Source organism: Oenanthe melanoleuca, chromosome 2 (assembly GCF_029582105.1).
Source record: "Oenanthe melanoleuca isolate GR-GAL-2019-014 chromosome 2, OMel1.0, whole genome shotgun sequence".
Classification (NCBI taxonomy): domain Eukaryota; kingdom Metazoa; phylum Chordata; class Aves; order Passeriformes; family Muscicapidae; genus Oenanthe; species Oenanthe melanoleuca.
Window position 1 is genome coordinate 131,896,300 of NC_079335.1, and position 23,645 is coordinate 131,919,944.

A 23,645-nucleotide genomic window follows, 5' to 3' on the forward strand; every position below is an offset into this window, starting at 1 on the left:
CAAAATAGTACTGGAAGCTTCAGTTGGGTGTTTGTAGTTAAAAGCTTGAACACAGTTAATATCATCATATTATTATATTAAATGCTGCTGAAGGAAGATAAACAATTTTAGTTTATTATGGTTTTTTTTTCCCATATGGCACAAATGGGCCCAGGACCAAACTGGCTCTCAGCAGAAAGCTCACATCTCCACACTCATTCAGCAGGTCATATTTAACTAATTTTAATATCTTGCCTGTACACCCACTGGTGGATCCATTCCAATCAATACTCTATGGCTTAAGGTTTTTTTGACACTTCATTTTTTATTCTTCTTGACTCTTCTGCCACTGTTGTTGAATATTCCTTTGTAGCTGATCTGTTTTCTGTCTCTCTATGCTAATGTTTATGCTGTGTTATTATTTCCAAAAGCTAAATTTTGAGCACTCTCACTGCATTCCAAATTTCCTAAGAAAGAGCAGAAACACTACTACAATAATTCTCATGAAAACCCAAACAAATAAATCTATTAAACACTTGCATGATTCAGAAAGACAAAGAGATATTCATGCCCACATGAAAGAATGACATGATTGTGCTTGCCTCTTCTTTTTGTTGTGATATCCTCCTATCCTCCTATTTTCATTCCAAGTTATGTTACTGCATATTTTCCCAGTCTATCCAGATTAGGCAAGAAACATATTTTCAAAGGTACATGGTCACTGAAGGGTGCAGCTAGGCCCCTACCCAAGCAGGTGAAATCCCATAAAATCTCCTTGGATACATAAGCACCTTTGAAAATCTGTTCTTGAATGTTTCAGAAAAAGGGCTGAAGTTTCCTGGTAAATCATGAGCATTTGTGAATGTCCTTAAAAACTACAGGACTGGCAAGGACTTGGTTAAAATACATTGTAATAGAATAGAGTAAAAAGCAATGTGTAACTGGAGATAGGAAATCTGAAGAAAAGAGATCAGTACTTCTAGAAGTTTAAGAAAATGGAAGATTGCTGAGACAAGGCACTTCAAGATAACTCTGTTTTCTGGCATTGCTTCTAAAACATCTTAGCTAAATTCCAATGTTTTTCTATGCAAATTCAATAGCTATGAAGGCATAACATATGTCTTCCAGCAATAGCTGTCCCTTGTGTAACCTCATGACTAACAGCACTGATAAATGTACAAATCTCTACTAACAGTAGGAACAATGGAATTTTGAACACGTGCAGTAATGAGTTAATTCAATGAAATTTTGTTTCATGGCTAGAAACAACACCTTCTTATCTTTATCAGAGGCCAAATCATGCAGGTTGAAGACAGACTTCTAGAACTACAGTACTACAAGTAATTTTTGTCTCTTTCTGCTATGGAAAAACAAAGGAAAACTTTCATGCCACTCCTGAAACAAACTAAAGGTCATCCTCTGAACAGTATCCAAAACTTAGTATTAGACATAAATCGCTGTACTGCAGACTCCAATAGTTTGTCAGTAGCTCATTGCTCCATGCAGCAGCAGAAGGAACAAGGCTTGACAGCAAGTATTTAACTAATTGAGTCTAAATTTCTGCATTTGGAAACCCCTTGGTGTTCCAAAACAACTGCTGGCAGCAGTGGAAAGTTCAGCTGCGGCTATGCATGTGTTCATGTGAAGGTACAAAGAAAGCAAGCACTGGTTTATTGACAGAAAGGAAGGCAGGGTCAGCCAGTTCTGCGTAACAGCACAAGCATCCAAACTACAGCTGACAGCCTTCAACGGGCTTGTGGAGCCTCACCCAGAACTGATGTCTCCTTTTTTCCCTTCGAAAAAATTTTGTGTGTTTTCTGCAAAACAAAGGACAGCCTTTCCTCAGTCTGTTTGCATTGCCTTCTTTATTTGGGATGTCTTTCCCTTCTAATAATTTATAAGTGCATAATATTGTTTCTTCACAAACTATTATCCTTTTAACACTACAAAATAATCCCACAGTACAATTTATGGCTTGTGACCAAACTTCTCTAGGTGTCCAAGTGTTGCTGTGGTGCTGTCACTGCTCTGAATATTCCTGGCAAGCACAGCAGTCATTCCCTAGTGGTGCAAACATTTCATCCAGGTACTGGGATAGCTGTACAAGGCTGCCTTGGACAAGCTGCCTTGCACAAGGACAAGAGGAAGGCATTAAAAAAGTAACTGTGAAAAGTGTATGAAACCAGGATACAAGTCTTTATTTTCCCTCCACTGTATTTTCAATCTTTGAAAGGATGGCAAAACACCTGACACCCTGCTTTTCTCACCTACATAGTTTCAAATGGAGACATTGAGACAAGCACAGGATACTGACTCAGCCACCTTAGTCATGTGGAGGGTACAGCCAGAGCTAACTTTTGGAAGACTCAGCTGAGGTAACACACACCTACATCAACTTATGTACCTACATTTCTCCCTCCAATTTAAGGAGAAGAAGAATTTAGGATACCTTTCCCAGTACACTGAGATACTGCATTCATATAGACTATGAAAGGTTTTGGGTAACATTTAAAAGGTAGAAGAAGGAAAAAGCATCCTCAAATATGGTTTCACAAAAGGGCAAGGAATCCTCCTGTCTCCTGCTATGCAACCCTGTAATGGTTTTCTTTTGAGACTCTCATTTTAAACTGAAATGGAAAACTAAAGTTTTCAAGGTAGCTAGAATCAATTACAGTTTGCACATCTAACAAGTTTGATTACAATAGGGATTTTCACTGCTATGTTATCTGAGAAAATCAAAATATAAGATATGCAGAGAAGCTGATTCAGCCTTTATCTTCTTCAGTATAAAGAAATATTAGAATTTAGAATTGCCAAATATGTATTTAAATAAATCTTTTTCTTACCATAGATCAATAATGACTTATGATCAATGATGACTTATGATCTAAGTACATCTCAAAGCTCAGCATTTTACTTTGTATAAACTGTGATGATTTGATGCTTTCACAGATCAGAAACTGTTCTGCAGCTGAATATCACGTTCAGTTAGTATTGCATTTTGGGGTAAAATATTGGAATTTTATATTATACAGATTTATTAACAACACTTGGAGGATTAACACAGCATGATCAAGAAATATAACACTAATAGCAATCAATCAATCAAAAAATTTCTATACTATTTCCTACTTTGTTCAGCTCTAACTAGAAGAGTGCAGCAGCTGATTCAGTTGAAAAAATATCATAACGACAGACCTTTTAGACTATTTAAATTCCATTTTTTAGGCAAAAATTACTAGATATTCAGACCATGTCTATGGTTTGCAACATGAAATCCTAATTTATATCTAGTTAACCAAAGTGCAGGAATTGTTCTTCCTAGTTTGACCTTCTCTCCACAAAAATCACTTCTGGATATTTTGGAATCAAGACATAAATGGACTGAATAAAATAAAAAACCCGATGGCTACTAAGTATTTAGGTCACTTTAAACAAAATTCCTGTCTGTGCTAATTTGTATTCAACAGGTAGGGAAAAGATGCTGGTGTTAAGTGCAGAAGAAGAAAACTTGAGATAAAAATGGAAGGCTGCCCATAAACACAATGTCCAAGGAAAATAATGGATTTTAAAGAACATCTTCTCCTCTTAAGTAACAGATGTTGCTGAACTGATTAAAAAACTCCAAGCATAGCTCTGTGGGTCATAGCGTGCAACCACAACTGAGAAAATATTTAGTGGCCTTTTAATTAAAGGAGTGCAATCAACAATATTACCAAAACATAAGCCAATAAATTCTCTGAGCACACCAAAGAAACTAAACCAAATATTAATCAGTCATACATGCATGATTACTCATTCCCTCAGTTACACTAATGATTTTGGAGTCTGATTGTTAAAATAATGAAAAGCTAATTTTTCAGGTGGAAGTGCTTCAAGCAAAGAGTAACGTGGATGGCAGCTGAGATACCTGGAGATGCTCAGACACATACAGGTACAAAATTCAAATATAACACTAGAAGAGAACACCCCCCTTACTCACAGAATAATTCCACGTGCAAATCCACTAGTGAAATCTGTAGGGTCCGTTTTCACTATGTTAAAAATATGACAGGAGGAAATGGAATTTGAAGAAACATCCCAGTTCTCATATTTTCTAGAAATCCGGTCTTTTGTCTTAAGCATGTAAATTTTAATAATCTGAGTTTTCCAATTAAACAGTTTTAACACAGTCTGAATTATGTGTATCTACAGTACTTCATATTTTCACACTGATTTTATACTAACTCGCTAAATTTTTATTGTTGTTGCTGAAAGTTGATAATTGTAGCAAGGTGAATTGGACTGTAATTTTTTAAGAAGAGACAAAAAAAGAGAAATAACCTAATTGATGTCTTGGACTAAGCCTAAGTCTAATCATGTCACTCTATGCAATGTGTCAGTACTAGTAAATCCACAGCAGTCAGAAGCATTAAGAAAAACTTTACCACTCTCATCCAACGAAACAGGATGAAATTCTTCAGCAGCTTCTTCCAGGGTCTGTAAGAGTATGCATTATTCTCTAAAACAGAAGAAATTTACTCTGAGGGAAAGCTTTTCAACACAACCCTTTTAAAAATACAATTTAAAGGAGTAGAGATGAGCTAAGGCATTTCTCTAGCAATCACCATAATTCTTTGATCTTTTACATTCCCTTAACATCAAGTATTTTATCCAAATAACAATAGATTATCAGCTACACAATACATACATATGGTATGTTTAGATTACCAGGTAAATGCATATTTTTTAAAGCTTTTATGGAATTGCAAAATATGCTGAAGTGGGAAAACAAACAACCGTGCAATGTAACAAATATGCTTAATATTTCTTTATTAATTCATAGGAATCTGCAGCTAGTAACAATCTGCCTCTCACAGTTCAGAGCAAAGCTACTGATACACAGCTCCTTACTTTGCATTGGTTTCCCTCAGGAAGTTGTTAAGAACACTTATATTCAATGCAGAATTAAACTTTTCACAGCTAATACAGTATGTAAAATTCACACACTTCTTCAAACATGATCTATAAAGGAGTCTACAGCACTCATGCATTAACTGGTTTGCTGTGTTGTCCTATACATTTTTCTTTCTTTTTCTACACAAGTCTTCTTCAGCATTGTCAGATCTGTATTCTTGAAGATGGCAGATGGCTACAAAAAGTCTCTACTTCAACATGTTACAAAAATCAAATCATAACTGAATAATTGTCTGACTAACATTAAACTTCGTGCTTAACGAGTTAAGAGTATAAACTCAGGAGAACACTGTTAATTTTTATACTTGCTTGTGTCCAAGAGAAGAAAGGGATACCATGCAGAAATTCAAACCTGCCTGGCACTGGTTTGTCTTGATTAAAATTCAGCACATTAAGCAGGTCAAATCTATGCTACATGACAGAACCATGATATCTTCCAATTTTGGATGAACAGTGTCTTGCAAAGGTTCATTTTGACCTGCAGTCTAACTCAGCACATTCTAGAAGCTAAAGCTTTGCTTGGAAGAATGGGTAATGGACTGCAACACAACATAGAATTTCAGCTGAAACTTTTGAATTGTGGAATTAAATCAGAATGATGCTTTCAATTTAGTGGCAGCATATCTGACCAAGACTAAAGGCATGATGAAGTCCATAAAATCTTGTAAAATAATCCTCATGCACAGAATGGCACTTTTGAGCTATCTTGTGCAACACAGTGAAGTACATGAATTGCACGTAGAAGAACTGAGCAAAGAAAAGATGCGTTCACAATGAGACCCAAGGCAGACAAATTATTAGTCAGAAGGCATCTTAGGAGGCAATTTTAATACTTAATAAAGGTAGCAACTGTAGAAGTCCTATGCTTCACATTTTAGATAAGAGCTCTCACTTCTGTAAATATTCATAAGCATCTCTAGAGTAAACCCCTTATTATACTGAGTTAAAAGACATACAAGTCAGGTGAATCAATTTTCTGGGAGATGCTTGAGGGAGTGTAGTCAAATTTCTGCTTCACAGAAATATTCAGGTGTTGATGTTATTGCTTCAGACTCTGTATTTTGTTTTGCCATGATCATTGATAACACATATGTGCTGAAAAAAAACAGAACAGATTGCAAAAGTATGGTTGCGTACATCATTAATAATTAATTAATTGTTCAGAAATACTTAGGCTTGGCCAACGTAGTGATCTTATGATTACCCTTTCCTTTCCAGACATCTGGAAGTGAATTCTGATTTCACTTTCTAGCTACAGCAAGTTTTCCCACTTTGGAATTTCCAGCTTTGATGTGCATCCTGGGAGTACCACAAGAAGCAAAGGAAAGGTTTGCACCTTTTTTCCATCCTCACTTCTCTGAGAAAAGGGACAGGCAACACAGAATTCAGACAACCTGTCTGCCCTGTGTGTGTTTCACTTTTGCTGCTGTCTCTGCACATACTGGCAATTGTGGACCTGAGAAGCCCTAGACTCAGAGAAGATGGAAATGTAGGGAACTCTTAGGGGGAGGGAAATGTTCACAGTGCTAAGCAGGGACTCCTTATTTGAGGTTTTGCAGGGAGTTTTGCACTCACTGAAAGAATCCCAAATCCCCACCACGTCAAAGACAGGGCCCCAAGGAGGAGACAAATTCTGGGATATTTATGGGAATAAATATGGGAAAAGTAGACTGGTGACTTTTTAAACTATTTTTAAAATAAGAAACTTACGTTTAGGTCTCTGAAGTGCTCATTGTAGTCTAAGGCATAACCTACCACAAATAAATCTGGAATTTCAAATCCATAGTCTGTATTGAGACAAATAACAAACACCATCAAAACAACATCAGTGGCAGTTGTAAGTCCTTAAATTCATGTGTGATTCTTAACAAACTCTACTTATATGAAGTCAGTTGGGGCTATGTTACTTTTGAATCTGAGACATCATGGTCAGCAGTATCCCCATAACCAGTTCCCAGTCATACAGTAGTACTTGTGAGAGGGATGTGAATAGTCAGAGCAGAGGAGAGATCATTTTGTATAAAATTATCACTGGCACATTGTGGAAGGAGGCCAAAATCAGAGCTGGAAGATTCTGCTTGCATTTGGAAGCTCTATCGGTATATATGTGTGATGATTACTGTCCCATATCACAGTAATGATGGAAAAATGTAGAATATTAAATCAGAATAACTTTCAGAGATCTATATATTTTTTCCTAAGAATAGCAAGATCTATCTTGTATTTTATGCTACCAAAACCATGTCAAATGCTTCTTAATTTAAAGCCCCAACTTTATGAAGATTCAAGCACATGCTTAATGAAGTAAATACGTGCAGTACACCTCAATTATACAACTCACACCTGAAGCTAAGCACACACATGCATCTTTTTGAATGTGAATGTCTGTGCAATATCAGCATTACATAAAACAAATTAGACTCTTTCCAAATTGTTCTCTAAATAAAGAGAGGAAAACTCAATCCTACAAAAATAGGTCCACATAAAAAATTCTATGGGTATTCAGGTAAGGAATTTATTCAGTTGTTTAAGATTACATGTGCTTTGGAATTGTAAGTTTAGGTAAGTGAGGAAATGATAAATCACTGTCAGTGATTTACAAAAGAGATCTCTGATGTTTTATAAAATTCATCACACTATGAATAAACAAGGATAAAATTTGTTTCATTTAAAAGTAACTACATAAAAATATAAAGCTACCCTTCCTAAAGCAATTTTATTGCCTTTTCTATGTGTTTAACATTAGTGAATCCAGTCAAACATATGCCTTAATTTACTGGATTCAATTATAAATGTTAAAAATACCACTCCACTGTATAAAAAGTTGTAAAACAAAATGTTCAGATCATAGTTCAGATAACAGGGCTAAAACCTCAGGGCCATGCCCAACATTTAAGTAACTTCTGCTTCATAAATTTCCCCTCTTTCCCATATCCCAAATAAAAACCCTTCATGCTACCTCCTGGTACTCACCTGCCTACTCTCCTTCCACCCTCCTCCCCAGCTCAGCTGACCAGAGACTTCTTCAGTAGCAAATACTGGTCGATCTCTTCTAGATGGATCTATTATTTTCATAATTTGCCACATACCTGTTATTATATCATTTATTCTAAATAAGTCTAAAATGACAATTGCTTGGTATAGCTCCATTTACAGCTTCATCATAACACCATATAAGGACCAATAATTTAGAGAGAAATGGTGCTGGTGTGGTGCAAATAGAGCAGCAGGAGAAAGTTAAAAAAGCCCAATTTACCTTCGGCATTTTAGGGGGTGAGATTTAATTATAATATATTTAATTACAATGTTTTCCCTTTGAACAATAATATTTAAAAAAATAGAAGTGCTTCTCTGAATTAAAAAATGTAAAACTTGTTAATACTTAGTCACCATAAAACACCATTCATGCCCAGATGGAATTCTGCAGCTCCTCCAGAGATGCAATGAAGAAGGAAAAAGAAGAAATGGATATTCTTTTTGATATTGTTTGTCAGAAACAGAAGATAAAACACTCACCTTTCACTGATAAAATTAAACCCTTTCAAAATTTCCCAATAAAGTCAGTATTCTGCAGAAAACCTAAGTAGGGTAGACTTTCCAAATAACAATTATACAAATCCTTCCATTGACAACTGGTATTTTACAATGCTTCTAGCAGTCCATAGAATGTTATCAAAGGTAAGTGACAGAGTTGTGTAACTTCTACTGTCAAGCAGAGATTTGCAGAACACTTACAGTCTGGTCTGTAGCCATCAGGCTGAGATGTTCTTTTCACCAACAAACTGTAATTAGAAATAAAATATACCCCATTTAAATCTAGATATGTGACTGAATAACGCACATAAAACCTATTCCCTTTATCAAAAATCTTCTGAGTCATGTGAGTCCCTGTTCTTGTTCTGTTTCTCTTCCTGACAACATCCTGATTGCAGGGAAGAGCTGGGTGTATTCCCCTCCCAAGTCCATCAGTGCCAGTCTTGAAATGGCTGGAGGGTCATTGCGGAGGCAGAACAATACAAAAGCATTTCCTCTCCTTTCCTTCACCCTCCCCTTAGTGACTCAGGCAGCTCCTCTGCACAGCTCTCCTTCATAGTGCAGCATCAAATTAAAGCAGGATCTCTGGATGGGAATCTACTCTGGAAAATATGCTGAACTAGACTAATTAATTACTAAGTTTTATGTTCATTTTACTCACCTTGCCACTTTAATCATTTTTGGCTTGTATTTTTCTATATTGTTAAGCAGAACCTTCATGGTCCTTCCAGTTCCAACAATATCCTTACAAAACAAGAAAAATAAAGTAAGTAAAACACAAAGGAAAGCTGAAAGGAGGAAATCTGGATAATGACCGCAAAGTTCCACATTTTTATTTTGCGGAGGTGATTTATTTTTCCAGTGCATTGTAAACCACATCCAAAAAAGGATATAATTGAGCTTACACTCTTTGAAGCAAGCACTTTCTATTCATAAAATTATCAGTTCAAGGACTGTCCACTTCCTCTTGAAAACAGCTACGTTGCAAGTACTTGGGATGTAACTCATGACTGGAGATGACTCTACTGGGCACTGCAAGGATGCAGGGATTAGACTTTTCATATTATGCTTGAGATCACAGTATGTCAACATGTCTCTATATTGGGACTAAATCTGCCCTATTTGTTGTTTTATTAGCACAGTACAGATGTGGTTTCTCCAGAGCTGCCATATCCAACATCATCTCAATGAGATCAGTAGGCATCTGGCTAGAAAACTGACCATGGAGAACAACTGTTGCTCCTGAACTCTAGGGGTGGATTAGCAACACCTTGTCTCTGCCCTCCAGCTGTTTAATAGCTAAAATTAACAAAATTTGCTGTGGACATTTTTAATTTCTGTTTAAGCAGCTGGAATGAGTAAATATGGAGCTCTTAGCATCTATTCAGCCATCCAGCCATCTCTGTGGCTGATTGCTTTTTTTCCATCCTTTGCTTAGAGAAGAAATTTCAACAGTATACAGTTCATTACATTGTCCAGCTTACTTGCTACACAAGCAGACTGGTTCTGAAATGCCAGGCAGATCCTAATGTGCTCTCTAGCTGTCTCAGCTGCTTATTCAACATTTTCAACGAGAATCACCTATATTAATTTTATGAGAATTTGGAGCACCAGGGAGGTGACATGTTCTTTCCCTCTAAAACTGAACAATGCTGACTTACATCAGCAGCAGCTCTGTGATGGGCTGTGCCCCAGGGACACTGCTTGGTGGAGAGCTGGATGCAGGAGTTGGGGGCTTGAGGGAATGACTGAGACTCCCAACCAGACTGTGAACAACCCTGGGGCTGTAAAGCATATGCAGGGCCGCTATTTCAAATTCCTGCACCTGAGAAATGCAGGGCATCACTGCAGTTGATTCAGTGTCCTCCAAGGAACAGAACAACTTGAAGAACAAGAGTTGATGAAACCATAGAAAGAACAAATCAAATGAGGCAGAAACAAAGACTTCTGGGTATCACATGGCAGAGCACCAATTAAGAGTGATAGCAATGTAGTTTGATCTGTCATGCAATTGCAAAAAGACTGAGACACCATTAAGCAAATCAACCCCTCTCCCTCTTCACCACCTCCCAGTGAAAGAAGTGCAAACACAGAAAGGATTTAGAAGCTGAATAGCCAGCTTACCTCCACAATTAGAACATTCTGGAAGAAACAAACAAAAAGGAATACAATTACATAATATTCACATAGTAAAAGAAACAAATGTTTTAAAAAAGAAAATGAAGATAGGTCCATGTGCATATGTGCAACACAGTAGGACACAAGGAGTTTCCTGTTTCATTTTTGTGCCCTGAAAAAGAGCCAGCCATAAAAGCAAGCCCTGCAGTCAGGGACCACAACTTAATTCAGCTCTGTCTAGATTATCCTCTTTGTCCAAGAACGGATGTAGCTTTGGAAAATAAAATTAGATGGAAGAAATCCAAATAGAATGAGCTTTGCTTCATTCCAGCATCTCTTGCTGTGTACTGCAGTGTACACTACAGTTCACTAAAATACTATTTCCAATGTTAGTATGAGAATACAGCAATAATATTCTTTCTCTGAAATAAATGCTCTTCCTCTCTCCACCCACACCCCAGCAACTTCACAGTAAAGGATTAGAGGCCAAGTTGTAACACCCCCTCTCATACTGCAAAACCCTCTTTCTCTTCAGATACTGCTGCTGAAATCAGTATTATTTGAAGAGAAGTGGCCCAGCTAAGAGAAGTGATGTCAAGCTTTATGATAGCATCATCATACAGGCTGAATCTTTTTGCTGAAATGGTTCATCACTGTTCCAAGAATTACAATGTCTAAGGAGACTTCAGTTCTTCTACTAAAAGCAATAACAACATGTAATGTCCTTATAGGAAGAAATAAAAATCTACTTATTAGTAGGCATGATCATATGCATGGTCAAAAGGATGGACTCTTACAATCTTGCATTAAGATCTACTTTCTGAAGTGAAACCTGCAGCAGCAAGAGGAAAGTTATTTCACAAATACCTTTATCTATCTATCAATGTAAGCACCTTACATGGATGTGCATGCTGTGTGTCCTGCAAAACATTAAGACCACATAGTTTCATATACATGCAGTATCCACCAGCCTAGTTTACATTCCACTTTCTTTCTATCCAGCTTGTTGGCTTTGCCATGTCCAAAACATGAAGACTGTTTAACTTCCTTTTCCATAACAAGAAACCCAAGGTTGAGAGTTTTAAGAGACTCAAACACAGGGAGAAGGAGTTTGTGAAAGGAACATGCTCACGACCAGCACACTTCTAACAGCTTCATTAACCAATATGTAAATAATTTTTAATCTTCAAACCAGAAATTATTAATATAGATCATCCATATTTATATTCATACTGCAGCTCTTCCTAACACTCACAGTGCTTGGTAGGGAGACTTGGCATACTTCATGCATTAAGCACTGCAGAAACATGCAGAAATACCACACACTGTATTATACCTTGATGCTTCTGAAATGGCAAAACACTTGGTAAAGGTGTGGAGGGAACTCCCGGTAGCAGTTGAGCAAATGTCAGCAATGGAGCTACCACTCAAGAAAGCCACTAATTTAGACTGAGCTCTGGTAGAATGTATATTAATCTTGGAGGGAGGCTCCTTTTTGGTGTTTTCATAACAGGTTTCACTGGTGGTTATCCTGCTTGGCACTCCTGACTTTCAACCTCTCAGCTGCTGACACAAACAACTTTGGATCTCAAACACCCAGTCCTGTGAAGGCAAAAAGTTAAAGGCCTCTTAAAAAACAAAAGTCGGAAGACACCCTGCCTATAGAAACTTCTCCCTTCAAGAAAGAATGGAAATACATCAGTTCTCTAGATAAGATGAAGAGCCAAAACCATGCTCAAGAGGAGCTTATGACAGGTGTGAGGGAACACATTTTTTTGAAGGAAACCATTTGGATCCAAAACAAATTTGGTTCTAATCTGGCTTCCTGTATGGAGTCATAAGTGGGAAAAACACTTCTGAGGAATAGCTCAGGACACCTGGGTCTGAGGCATAAGGAAATTAAATTATTCAGTCAGTGGACACCTGAAGATAATGTGCAGGAATAATGGCTTAACCACCCCAAGGAACATGTACAGCTGGTAATATATGTAAATATTGATGTGTTTATACACATTACATACACACACAGAGTCATATATATATATATATGATACAGGGAGAGAGCAAAAGAGTTGGAAAGGGAAGAACCTCACCAGAACCAAAGCTAGAAATGAACTCTTTTAGTACCAGGTGCAGTGAGTACGATGATCAAACACAGCCCATGGATCTCAAGGCAGGTCCGCAGTGTTGAGACAGGTTCAACAAAGACAGTGTATGAGTCAGAGTCTGGTCAATGTTTCCAGTAATGTACAGGTTTGGCTCTAGCTGAGCTGAAGGTCGGCACCCACACAGCACAGATCAGGCATGGACTACAAGCCCAGGGCTGAGCTGGTGTTCCTGTGCCTACAGGTGTGAGTAGCGAGCAAGGGACACAGGTCACGGCCATTAGCATCTATTAGTGCATCTCTTAGTGGACTGTGACAGATTGAGAGAAAAGTAAAGTCCTGGGACAGTTCATAAGTAAGTTTCTTTGCTACCTCAGTTGCTTCAGCTGTTCTGTCAAGATCAGCAGTAGGGATTCTCTCGCTTGCACACGTGTGGAAATCACAAAGTTGGACAGAATGAGGGGACAGCAGCATCGCTGCCTGTAGAATTTGGGTTAACCAACAGGGAGGAGTAGACCTTACTATATAACTTGTGAGACAAAAAATTCACAGACATATAAAATGGGTCTGAAGAGACCATGAAAGATCATCTTCTGTTGGGCTAAAGCAGAAATTTATTTGATTTACCTCTTCTACAATATGATGAGAACCTCCAGAACCTCCCCAGGGAATGTGTCTCAATACTTTACTATCTAAGAACAAAAATACAATTAGAAAACTTCTGTTGATATTTGGCCTGAACTTGTTTTGAAGAGAACATGGGAAAAGTGTTGTTTTCTTCTCTTTTTCCTTCTATATTTGATAGATATATTTCCTCAGTTTTCTTCAGATTAAACAACCTCTATATATTCAATGTCTTTTCCCAAGTTATACTTCCTAACTTTCTGATCACTCTTTTGTTCTCTTCTGGAATCAGTCCTGTTGATCAAAATCCTTCTCCAGTTGTGATGTTCCAAACCAGAAAGAAGTCTTTTCCAGTGTCAAGAGGAATAAAAGAACCACTTTGTATGCTTTATAAATAATCCTCCTTTCTATGTAGCTCAGTACAACAGCTACATCCTTTATAAAATGACACTGGTGTCTCATGTGCAACTTGTGATCCACCTATTGTCTCCAGGACTGTTGCTGAGTCAGTACTCCCTCACCTGCATTTATGCAAAAGATTACTTCTGTATAAACACAGAAGCTGGTATTCATCTTCATTGTTGTTACATGTCATTCTTCAAACCAAATTCTTAAAATAATTTAAGATCATAACATATTGTAGTATTTTTCCAGGTAGTATGAGTATCATTAAATGCTAATTTCATCTTTTCAATCATGAATTAAATATTGTATAGTCCCTGGAGAGCATTTAATGCATGTCTTCTGACAGTGAAGCATAATTAACTGTTTCTTGAGAACAGCTTTCCAACCAGTTACACATCTATCTAATAGAAAATTATCTTGTCTATGTTTCCTTATCAAAAATGACTCATATGAAGGAAAGAAGATTAACGTGGATCCAGACACGCCTGAAAGGTTTGTCTGGCTACAGGAGTGATAGCCACCTGCACATGACTTCAGCTGAAGTGTAAGATCTCATATTTATTGACTAACTTGAGAAGGAAGGATTTTGGTAGATGCTGTCTCATCCATAGAGTCAAAGAGTCCAACTGTTGCAAATCATATACATTGAGGAAGTTCCTGTAAGATGTCTAGGCCAGAAAACAGAGATGATCTTTTGCATTATGTCTATTCTTATTATTTCCAAAACACGTATGAGGATTTTCTGTGCTATGGAGAAATCCTGTATGTAAGGCCTTTGCAGTAGAAAAGCCACTAAAAAATATTTAGATATTAAAACATTTTGTAACTATAATTAAACAGGCATCCTAACTGTTCAGAGTGATACTTTAATCTCTGTTATCATTATGCAGGATTACTGTGTCTAAAGTCTCTACACTTTTCAGTCATTAACTGCTGCTTACCGAAGGCATTCAGAGTGGTTTGCCAATCTCTGGTACACAAATCCTCTCCTACAAAATACTGTGCTGGGAAACTGACTGTATTGCTGCCCATCCCCTGCCTTTCTACTGTGGAAGCAGTGTACAGACAGAAGATTTCAGAAAAGGGATGGAATAGCAGAGTAGTAGAGGGACAAACTGCAAACTGCCAAGAAATGTTGTGATATACAGTGTCCAAGACTAGACAGTGGTGACATCTAACTAAGACTGGTTGAAATAGATCAGCTTATCCTTGATCAGATGGATAGCAGAGAATGAAAGAAGAATGCAATGGATGCAACAAATCAGTACATTATCAGTAATGTAACCACCATCCTAAAGGCACAGCTGGCTACATCCAGCATCTCTTGAGAAAGGTCAGTTAGGTGCAAGACCTTACTCAGCTTCACTGTGAAATCCTGATGTGAGCTGGTGCACAAAAGATTGCTAAAATTCATCAGCTCATCAGCTTGTGGTGCTGCAGCAGTAGCTGCAGAAGTTAAGGGCCACTGAATAAAAGATCTTTTCTCAAGTAAGTGTGTTTGAAGCTCCTGTACCACATAGATCAGGATTGTTTTGTCCTTTCGGATATATTTGAGACAATTACAAAGAAGAAAACCACATGAAAAGAAAAGTAATCCAGCCTTCTGGATTCTGTCTACTTTTGAAACTCAGAGAACAGGATACAAGAATATTTACTGACATGTTGACTAGACTAAAGATGGCTTAATATCTGAGTAGAGCCATCTTCATCAATACAATCTCTGAAGTACATCCAGAAATCTAATAATGGTGCTAATATATCTTAGAGTGAGACAGAGTACAGTCAGTTTTTAAAAATATGTCCTGGAAAGATTTCATACATAGTCCAAATAAAAAGATATGCTGGCTTCAGAGAACGAAACAGCTTCCTACTGAGTCACTGCAAAAGAATCAACATTGCAAAAGAATCAGCTTCCATTACTGATGGATCAGAGGGATGGCTGGGAGCTGATAGATTTGGATGCCTGTGATTCATTCTGTGTTTACACTGTTTTTTATTTGGTAGCAGGCAGAAGTTGGGCTGGTGCAACATAGAGTCAAAGAATACCTCAAGCTGTAAGGGATTCCTAAGGACCATCAAGTCCAACTCCCTGCTCTTTGCAGGACTACCTAAAATTAACCATATGACATTGACCAGGTGCTTCTTGGAACTCTGACAGGCTTCAGATCCTGACCACTTCCCTGGGGAGCCTGCTCTAGTGATTTGACCACAGTTTCAGTGAAGAACCTTTTCCAACTGTCCGACCTGAACTTCCCCTGATTTGGCTTCATTCCATTTCCTCCTGTCCTGTTGCTGGTCACTAGAGAGCAAAGCAGAGCAGAGCAGAGCAGAGCAGGACAATCCCTCCCTTGCCCTGCTGGTGATGCTGTGCCTGATGCCCCCCAGGACAGGGTTGGCCCTCCTGGCTGCCAGGCACTGCTGGCTCATGTTCAACTTGCCATGGACCAGCACCTCCAGGTCCCTTTCCATGACACAGCTCTCCAGCCTCTCATCCCTCAGTCTGTACACATAATGGATTAGCCTGTCCCAGGTGGAGAATCTTGTTAAATTCCATATTATTGGTGATTGTCCAGGTCTCCAGGCTATGCAGATTTCTCTGTAAGGCCCCTCTACATTTGAGGGAGTCCACAGCCTCCCCCTGTTTTAGCATCATGGGCAAATTTTCTTCATGTACATTTGATTTATGAGGCCAGATCTTTTATAAAAACATGAAAGAGCAGTGGCCCTAAAATGGTCCTCTGTGGTTTTGAATGCAAAGGGATGCTGTAAAGTTTAAAATTCTCCGGTTTTGAGTTATCAGGGCACACACAACTTGCAACTCTGTACATGAACATTGGAACTGAGCAGAAATAATATTTGTGGTGTGAGCTGGATCTCCACAAAAATAAAAGTTGTGCTTCCATATTCATTTCTAGACAGTAGTAAAAATGGCCCATAGCAGCACATCTTGGGTCATCTGGAAAAAGGAGGTTTTTGACAATACTAGTACCATGTAAAATAAAGAAGAAATAATTTCTAATCCCCGGGTAGCATGTGAATTTGTCTCTCATGCTCAAGAGAATTCTCTGTGAATGTTAATTTTTTAAAATAATGAACAGAAAACATGCAAAAATTGAAAATCTGTCATTTACTGCTTTTTAAAGCCACACACGTTTATAGACTGCAAGAAACTATGTTGTTTTTATAGTACATTAAAAAAAACCTGACTTACAATAGACGAAAACTACTCCGGCACTGAGTCAACACATTTCTATTGTTTACCTTCCCACAGATCAGTAATAAATGGAGCAATGTCAGCTAACAAGACCCAGCAGAGTAATGAGAGCATGTCTGCCTCCTGCCCAACAGTAGTAAGTGCTATGGAAATTATTTTTCATCTTCCTGGAAAAGAATAACAATTTTTTTTTCTAGACTTGGATTTTATGTTCTGTTTGGAAGACTGTTTTCAAAGGAAAATTGCTATGAAATAGTAGTACTTTGAAGTTGGCACTGAGTAAGACTTTAAAGAAAACTCTGTCTTTGAATTAAGAGAAAATGTGAAATATGAACAAGGTAAAAATTCTAAGTTGCATATTTAGAAAGGGTGAGTATTTCCCTGGAAGCAGAAACTATACCTCAATAATCAAATAAACAATTGCATTTAATGCAACACTACAGCTAAGAGGACAAACTCAGCCCTCACATGTATAGCAAGAAAATCAGGTAGGTATGTAGAGGGTATTTTCTCCTTAAATGTTTCAGCAGAAAATCAGAAGAATAGCATACACACCCTTTTTCCTTTTTTTTCCTTGAACAGAAAGAAAAGAACTGAAAGAACGTAAAACTGAGAAAGAAAAATTATTTGAGAACTTAAAAAAATACCTTAGAGTGAACTAAGGTTTGTAGCAGGAAGTAATAGCTTTTATTTAATTAACAGCTCATTTCCCAGTGGGGGAACATTTTTCACAAAAGAACTTTGACCTTTCAGCCCACAGCCTCAGAGAGACCACAAAATACCTTCAACAGCTGAGCCTGGGAACAAAAATTCAGAACTGCTGTATGCACTCGAAATCATGGACTGAATAAAATAGTGGCTTTACAACACATTATAATCCTCCACTGCAGCTGCCCTTCAACTCATTTATCAGTGTTCCACAGCTGATAATTTCCTCTCTTATTTTAGCTCAGAGGAATGCTTAACATTTTTATCTGTCCCTCCGGTCACAGGACAGGTGATTATGTAGGGCAATCGCTTCTCTTATCCCAAATTGTCTGATTACCACATTAGGTTAAATTTAAAAGTTTCTCTCAATCTGTACTTAGCTTGAAGTTTGCTGATTCTATTCAGACCAACAGAAGGGTCTGGATGCTTGGAATTTCATTTCTTCCAACTATATAAGTTGCCTACTATTAATTTCCTGTTGTTAATTCCACCTTCAAACCTTGTCTCATTTACATCCTACAGTATGCCAGTACTGTACAGCATGCTCCCAATGGATTAGTTTATCTAAAAGAAGCTTAAGTAATGACTGTGTGATAGGCAAATATGCAACCATATGGCAATATAAATTTGATAATGGCAAATTGCTTAATCCAGTAGGCAAAAGTATTAAAAAAGGCAACAGTAAAAGACAAAAAACTGTTCACAGAAAAGAAAATTAGGTTTACCATTTCAGCAGTGATGAAAGTTGACTGTTGGTATAACATGCCTGCTATATGGAGGCTTCTCCCTCAAGTCTCTAAATCAAAATTATTGGTAATTCAAAAATACACTCTAGATACAGTAAAGAAATTATCATTTGGGATCCTTCATTCTAATCATCCAGAAGTTCAGACAAGATGCTTTTGGGTCTTAAGATAAAGGAATCTCTAAACAAAGGCCTGTTTGTGATCAGGCCAATTAATTGTCCTGGGAAGGAAAAAAAGAAAGGGAAAAAAATGATCCTTAATGTGGCAAGATTGGCATAATTTGGACTGATGAAAATACTTCTATCTTTAAGTCCCCATTGACATCCTGAGTCTCTTTCTTGGATAGAACTATTGTTAAACTACTTGAGAGTACTTGTAACATATTGCTAGTTATAGCAGCTTGCAAAGTATGCATGATTACACAGTTGCAGGAAAAGGTAAGTTATTTTACTTGTCCAGTTCTACTAGTGAAAGCATACTTGTAAAAAAAACAAAACAAGAAAACCCCCACCACCTTCCCTCCACAAAATCTCTTTTTATCAATCTCTATTTCTGTTTTTGTTTTGTTTTATGGAGGTAAGGGGATAAAAAGAAGTATTATAGCGTATTTTTCATTCCCTTTAGATAAACTTCCATTCAGCAGTCAGCATTTTCCGTTAAATGCTTTCTGAAGACTCCATATCATCAAAACTACATAAATTGATAATGTATTCTTCAAACTGAAGTTTTAATGGATTATCAGTTTACTCATCACACATGCAGTACTTGTTTTCTTAGTATTGTATTTGGGAAACCTCGGTATCAGTGGTTAAACAAGACATTCTATGACAATGCCATAGAGCTGAAGCATCACCATCAAATAAAAATGAAAGAAAAATGCATCAAGTTCCATTGAAGAGGTTCAAAGGAAGCTACAAAGACTCCTGTGAGAAGTGAAATAATTTTATGTAATGCACACAGATATTAACACTTCATCATAATGTCAGAAAAAAATATGAAAGATTTCTGTAAAATGAGACATCGAGCTAGGAACTTTCTACAGGGTTCCAGAAAAGGTCACATATTAATAGGTCTGATTTTAATCTTGTCTGCTGTTCTCATGCATATCTTACAGCATACTTGGAAGGACAGATACAACATCTTAAAAATGTTATTTTTTCAGACACGGTTCGGTCAGTATCAGCTGCTGATGGGAGTAAATTGGTTAATGTGTTAAGAGTCCGCATATAGAAACTCTAGCTATTTAAATTGTGTAAAACAAGTTCAGCATCTCCAAGAGTTAACAGAGTGGGGAACATAATGAAGGACCTGATGCTTTGTTCTTAAAGAGCATTGTGTTGAATGCTGTGCACCCTCATGTTCCACTTGCAGCCATCTTCACAGCACCCTTCTGTTGTGAATAAAAAGTAGAACAAACTACCATAATTAATCTAAAGGTAATTCAGAAATGACTGATGTCTCCTTTTTTCTCACTTGCATGAAGAAGTACAGTCTTCTGGTCATCTGGAATTGGATGAGGATTTTCTGGACATAGGTGAAATAGGATTATGAACAGGTATGATGTAGAAGCAGGCAGAGAGTGGCTGAGCAGAGCCCACGTGAAAAATGGGATAGGAAGGCTGTAAACAGCAACAACAAAAGAAAATAATGATGAACAGTAGAACAACTATCTAAGAAAGAAGTGAAAGAAAAATTATTGACTCTGGAGAAGGAAAAAATAGTGTATTGTGCTTCGGAAAAAAACTTTAAGGATGCCAAGTGTCAGAAGATAGACAGTATCAAATCTAATTAAGAAAAAAGGCAGAACAACAAAAGTGACTAAAGATGGCAGTTAAGCAAGGGTACAGAAGATGTGCAGTGCTTCAAGACACATAAAATCAACCTTAAAAAAGATGAAAAAGGCAAGGCTGCATGTCTGATAGGAATAAAGTAAGATGCTGAGTGAGTGGCGGACAGAAACAACAGGATTCTGAGAAATAAACTTGAAATGGTGAGGACAACATGTACGTTAATCTAAAGAATAAAAGAAAACACAATAAAATTGTGTTAGACAGCTGCCACATGTATGGTTTATTAAATACTGACATGCTAAAATATTTAGGAGAATGATAGAGAAACAGCTCTCAGAACTGTTGCTGGAGCCTATGACATGCACAGAAAATGGTTCAATAAAATAGGAATGAAATGAGAGGCATAAAAGAAGAAAGTGAGAATGCTTTATGCTCCTAGAACATCCTCCCAAATGACAAACTGAGCAAGAAAATGGTAGACAGAGGATAAATTGATTTAGGCAAGACATATAAAGGAAGTTTGGAGATTTTACAGCACAAATCCTGCCAGAAGAAATTAAGAAGAGCTGCATGGAGGATATCTTCTTCTGAGTGAAACTTCTTTTTCATATGTGCTGATCAGTCATTTCAGGAGACCATAAGAGTGAGGATGGAGTGCTCAAACTAACAACAAAGTGCAGAGAAAACACAAATACTCCCTTTTTTCTTGACGGCTATTTATTACCTTCTACACTTCTCTAAAAATGACAGAACCACTGGCTGTCAACAACATGTACTGAATATGAACAAGGGAAATTCATACAGAACATAAGCATTGACAGAATTTTAGAAATTCACTGGCTCCATAATTGTATAGTACTAATTGTATAACTACTCTGTTTTAATTTGAAGTACTTATTAACTTAAAAACTAATAATGATTATTTTTGTTCACTTTCTATGCTATATAGAAATAGAGACAATGACAGTAATATATGGATCTAAGTTTGACATCAAATATATAACTGCAATAAGTATTTAATTGCAAAAATATATAAACTTTAAATTTATGATTTTATCTGATCTGCAAGAAGACAAGCCAAAGTGGTATAAAAGCTTTTTGAAAGGTTACAAGACATATTTTACATATGGAGTGATACATAGAATGATTCCTGTCATAGGAGACTTTGAACTACAAAACCAGCTCCAAAGCTCTTCAGATAAAATACACATACACACAAATATAAGAAATAAATGGCAGTGCTACTCGCAACTCTGGTACAGCTGAACCTACTGAAGTTTCTATATGATTTAAAATTTACTTTCCTCAAATGTCACAAATACTTGAAAATATGTTAGGAATTTTTATGGTATTATACAGTGTGGTTACAGTGTTGATACCAAGAGTTACACTGTTTGTTCTTTCACCTCATCTTCACACATTTTCATTGCCAACTGTTGTAAAACAGATTTCTGAACAGTAATTGATTAACCCCCCTTTTCAAGATATGTTCCCCTTTACAAACCTTAATAAAATTTACCTAAGTGAGCATTTCAGCTTTAAAGTAATTGAAAACTAACTACTTTACTATGAAATCAGATACTGAGAAACTTTATGTTCACTACTTATTTGATTAAATGAGAGATTTTTAAATGACTTTTTTTCTGGATAGAAATGGTTACAAAGCATTAGAGTGTTAAGCTATATCAGGATTCATTCTTCAAGTACCTTAATTAATGATTTGTGCCATGGAAAATTTCGTTTTTACCTCAGTGACCTTCTTCACAGAAGAATAATTTCACATGGGAAATGATTTTCTTCAGGTAACAATTTGGGCAATGTGAGTCTATATGCTAACTCTCATAACACTTCTCTTTTTCATGGTTTAGGTCATTATACATTTTTGCCAGGCTTATAATTTTATAAACTGAAGCATATTGTAGAGCAGTACAGAGGAGATATTACTCTGAAGACCTATTATCCTTAACAGCCTTTTTCTAATTAGCTTTTAAGATTTTTTGCTTTCTTTAAGCTTTCTCAGAAAAAAAACCTCAACATTATTATATACCAGCATGTTCACTCAGTAATCTGTTTTCCCAATAGGCAGCAAAGCATGAACATGCCTTAGTTCTTCACTAAGATCATAGGCTAGTTGAGGTTCCAGGTATTATTACTTAATGAAAGGCAGTTCAACATCAAAATTTCAGAATCTTTTCTCTGTAAGTTTCAAAACTGTTTACATTTATTGATACTTTTCAACTTCACAGAAACTTAATGGAACTTATATTCCAAACCCATACATGTGCTTTTGAAAACCCTTCCATGATCAGTAAGTTAATGGGATTTAACTTGGTACATTAATTTTTCTATATAATTACAATCTTTTATTATTAAATAATCCAAGCAGGCAGAAGAACACAGCTTGCCTGATAGCAAAGAAGTTGAATTCTCTGAGTAAGTCTTTAACTAATTCACTCAGTGACGTTGGATGGTTACTGAACCGGCAGTTTTAAAAAGCAGCAGCCAGAGAGAGGTACTAAAAACACTCCAAGGAAAAGATTTACATGGCCTGTAGGAGGCTCTAAATCAGCCCACAAATGTCTGATTAGTAAAATGTGCTGAATACTTGCACTAACTGCTGAAGTCAGCAACAGATGGAGGAGTTGGCATCTGTGGACATAAGGCCACTCCTTCACATATCCAACTTTAGACATGTAAGCATGAACATTTGAGCCTAAGCTTTGCATTCCAGCTTTTCAAACAGTAAAGTAAGTCTTAAGGGAACCCTACTCTCACATGTTACAACAAAAATGCTATTTCATTATTCCTACATCAGCTGTGCCACAGACAGTCCTACGTACAAATGCCAGACAGGCCCTTTAAGTCTGCTCCTCTGGCAGTCCCAGCTCTCCCTTCCTGCCTTGCTTCAGCCTCCACACCCAGCTTCCAGCACTGGTCTCCCCTCCTGAGCAGCAATTTATTCCCAAACCAGCTTCACACCTACCCAAGATCCTGGCCTCCTTGCCCAGCTATCTTAAACTATGCTGCTGCCCAGTCTTCTCCCCAAGTATCTCCTAGCCTCCCAAGAGACAAATGTAGTGTCCCACTCCATACCTGGGAAGAGGAGAGCCATGCCCCTGATAAAAAGAATATCAGGATTTTCATTATAAGAAAACAATTTACTTAATATTTTGTAAGAGCAGGACTAAACACGTGGGCACAGATAAATACACAAAGTCTTGAAAAAAATAATGTTTTGCCCAGTGAATTAAAATGATACTGGAAATATCATGTCTGGAAATAATATTAATATCTGCAACCATTAATCAAGGAAATTTGGGATTGGAAAATAGAGAAGGAGAGCTGTGCCTGGAAGTTAGAGAGTGTTTGAACTATGTTCAAAAAGAGAAATGTTAAATAAGATGCACTGCCAGTTCTGCCTGTAAGGTAGAGAAACATATGCAAAATCATCACAGAAAAACAGGTA

At 37.1% G+C, this 23,645-nt stretch overlaps 1 protein-coding gene across 2 annotated transcripts in view; it reads right to left on the minus strand.

The window, feature by feature from the left end:
- Positions 1-4,774: 4,774 nt before the first annotated feature.
- The window catches only part of PRTFDC1 (phosphoribosyl transferase domain containing 1), a 42,055-nt gene continuing 23,184 nt past the window's right edge, over positions 4,775-23,645 (minus strand). The window contains exons 5-10 of one of the 2 annotated variants that reach the window (XM_056483282.1): positions 10,594-10,611; positions 9,131-9,213; positions 8,671-8,717; positions 7,909-8,024; positions 6,646-6,722; positions 4,775-6,030 (exon numbers count right to left, since the gene is read on the minus strand). In XM_056483282.1, the coding sequence (XP_056339257.1) occupies positions 6,687-6,722; positions 7,909-8,024; positions 8,671-8,717; positions 9,131-9,213; positions 10,594-10,611 (300 nt within the window). In that variant the 3' untranslated portion in view covers positions 4,775-6,030; positions 6,646-6,686. The remainder of the gene's footprint in view (positions 6,031-6,645; positions 6,723-7,908; positions 8,025-8,670; positions 8,718-9,130; positions 9,214-10,593; positions 10,612-23,645) is intronic. The other variant, XM_056483283.1, reaches the window with a different exon arrangement.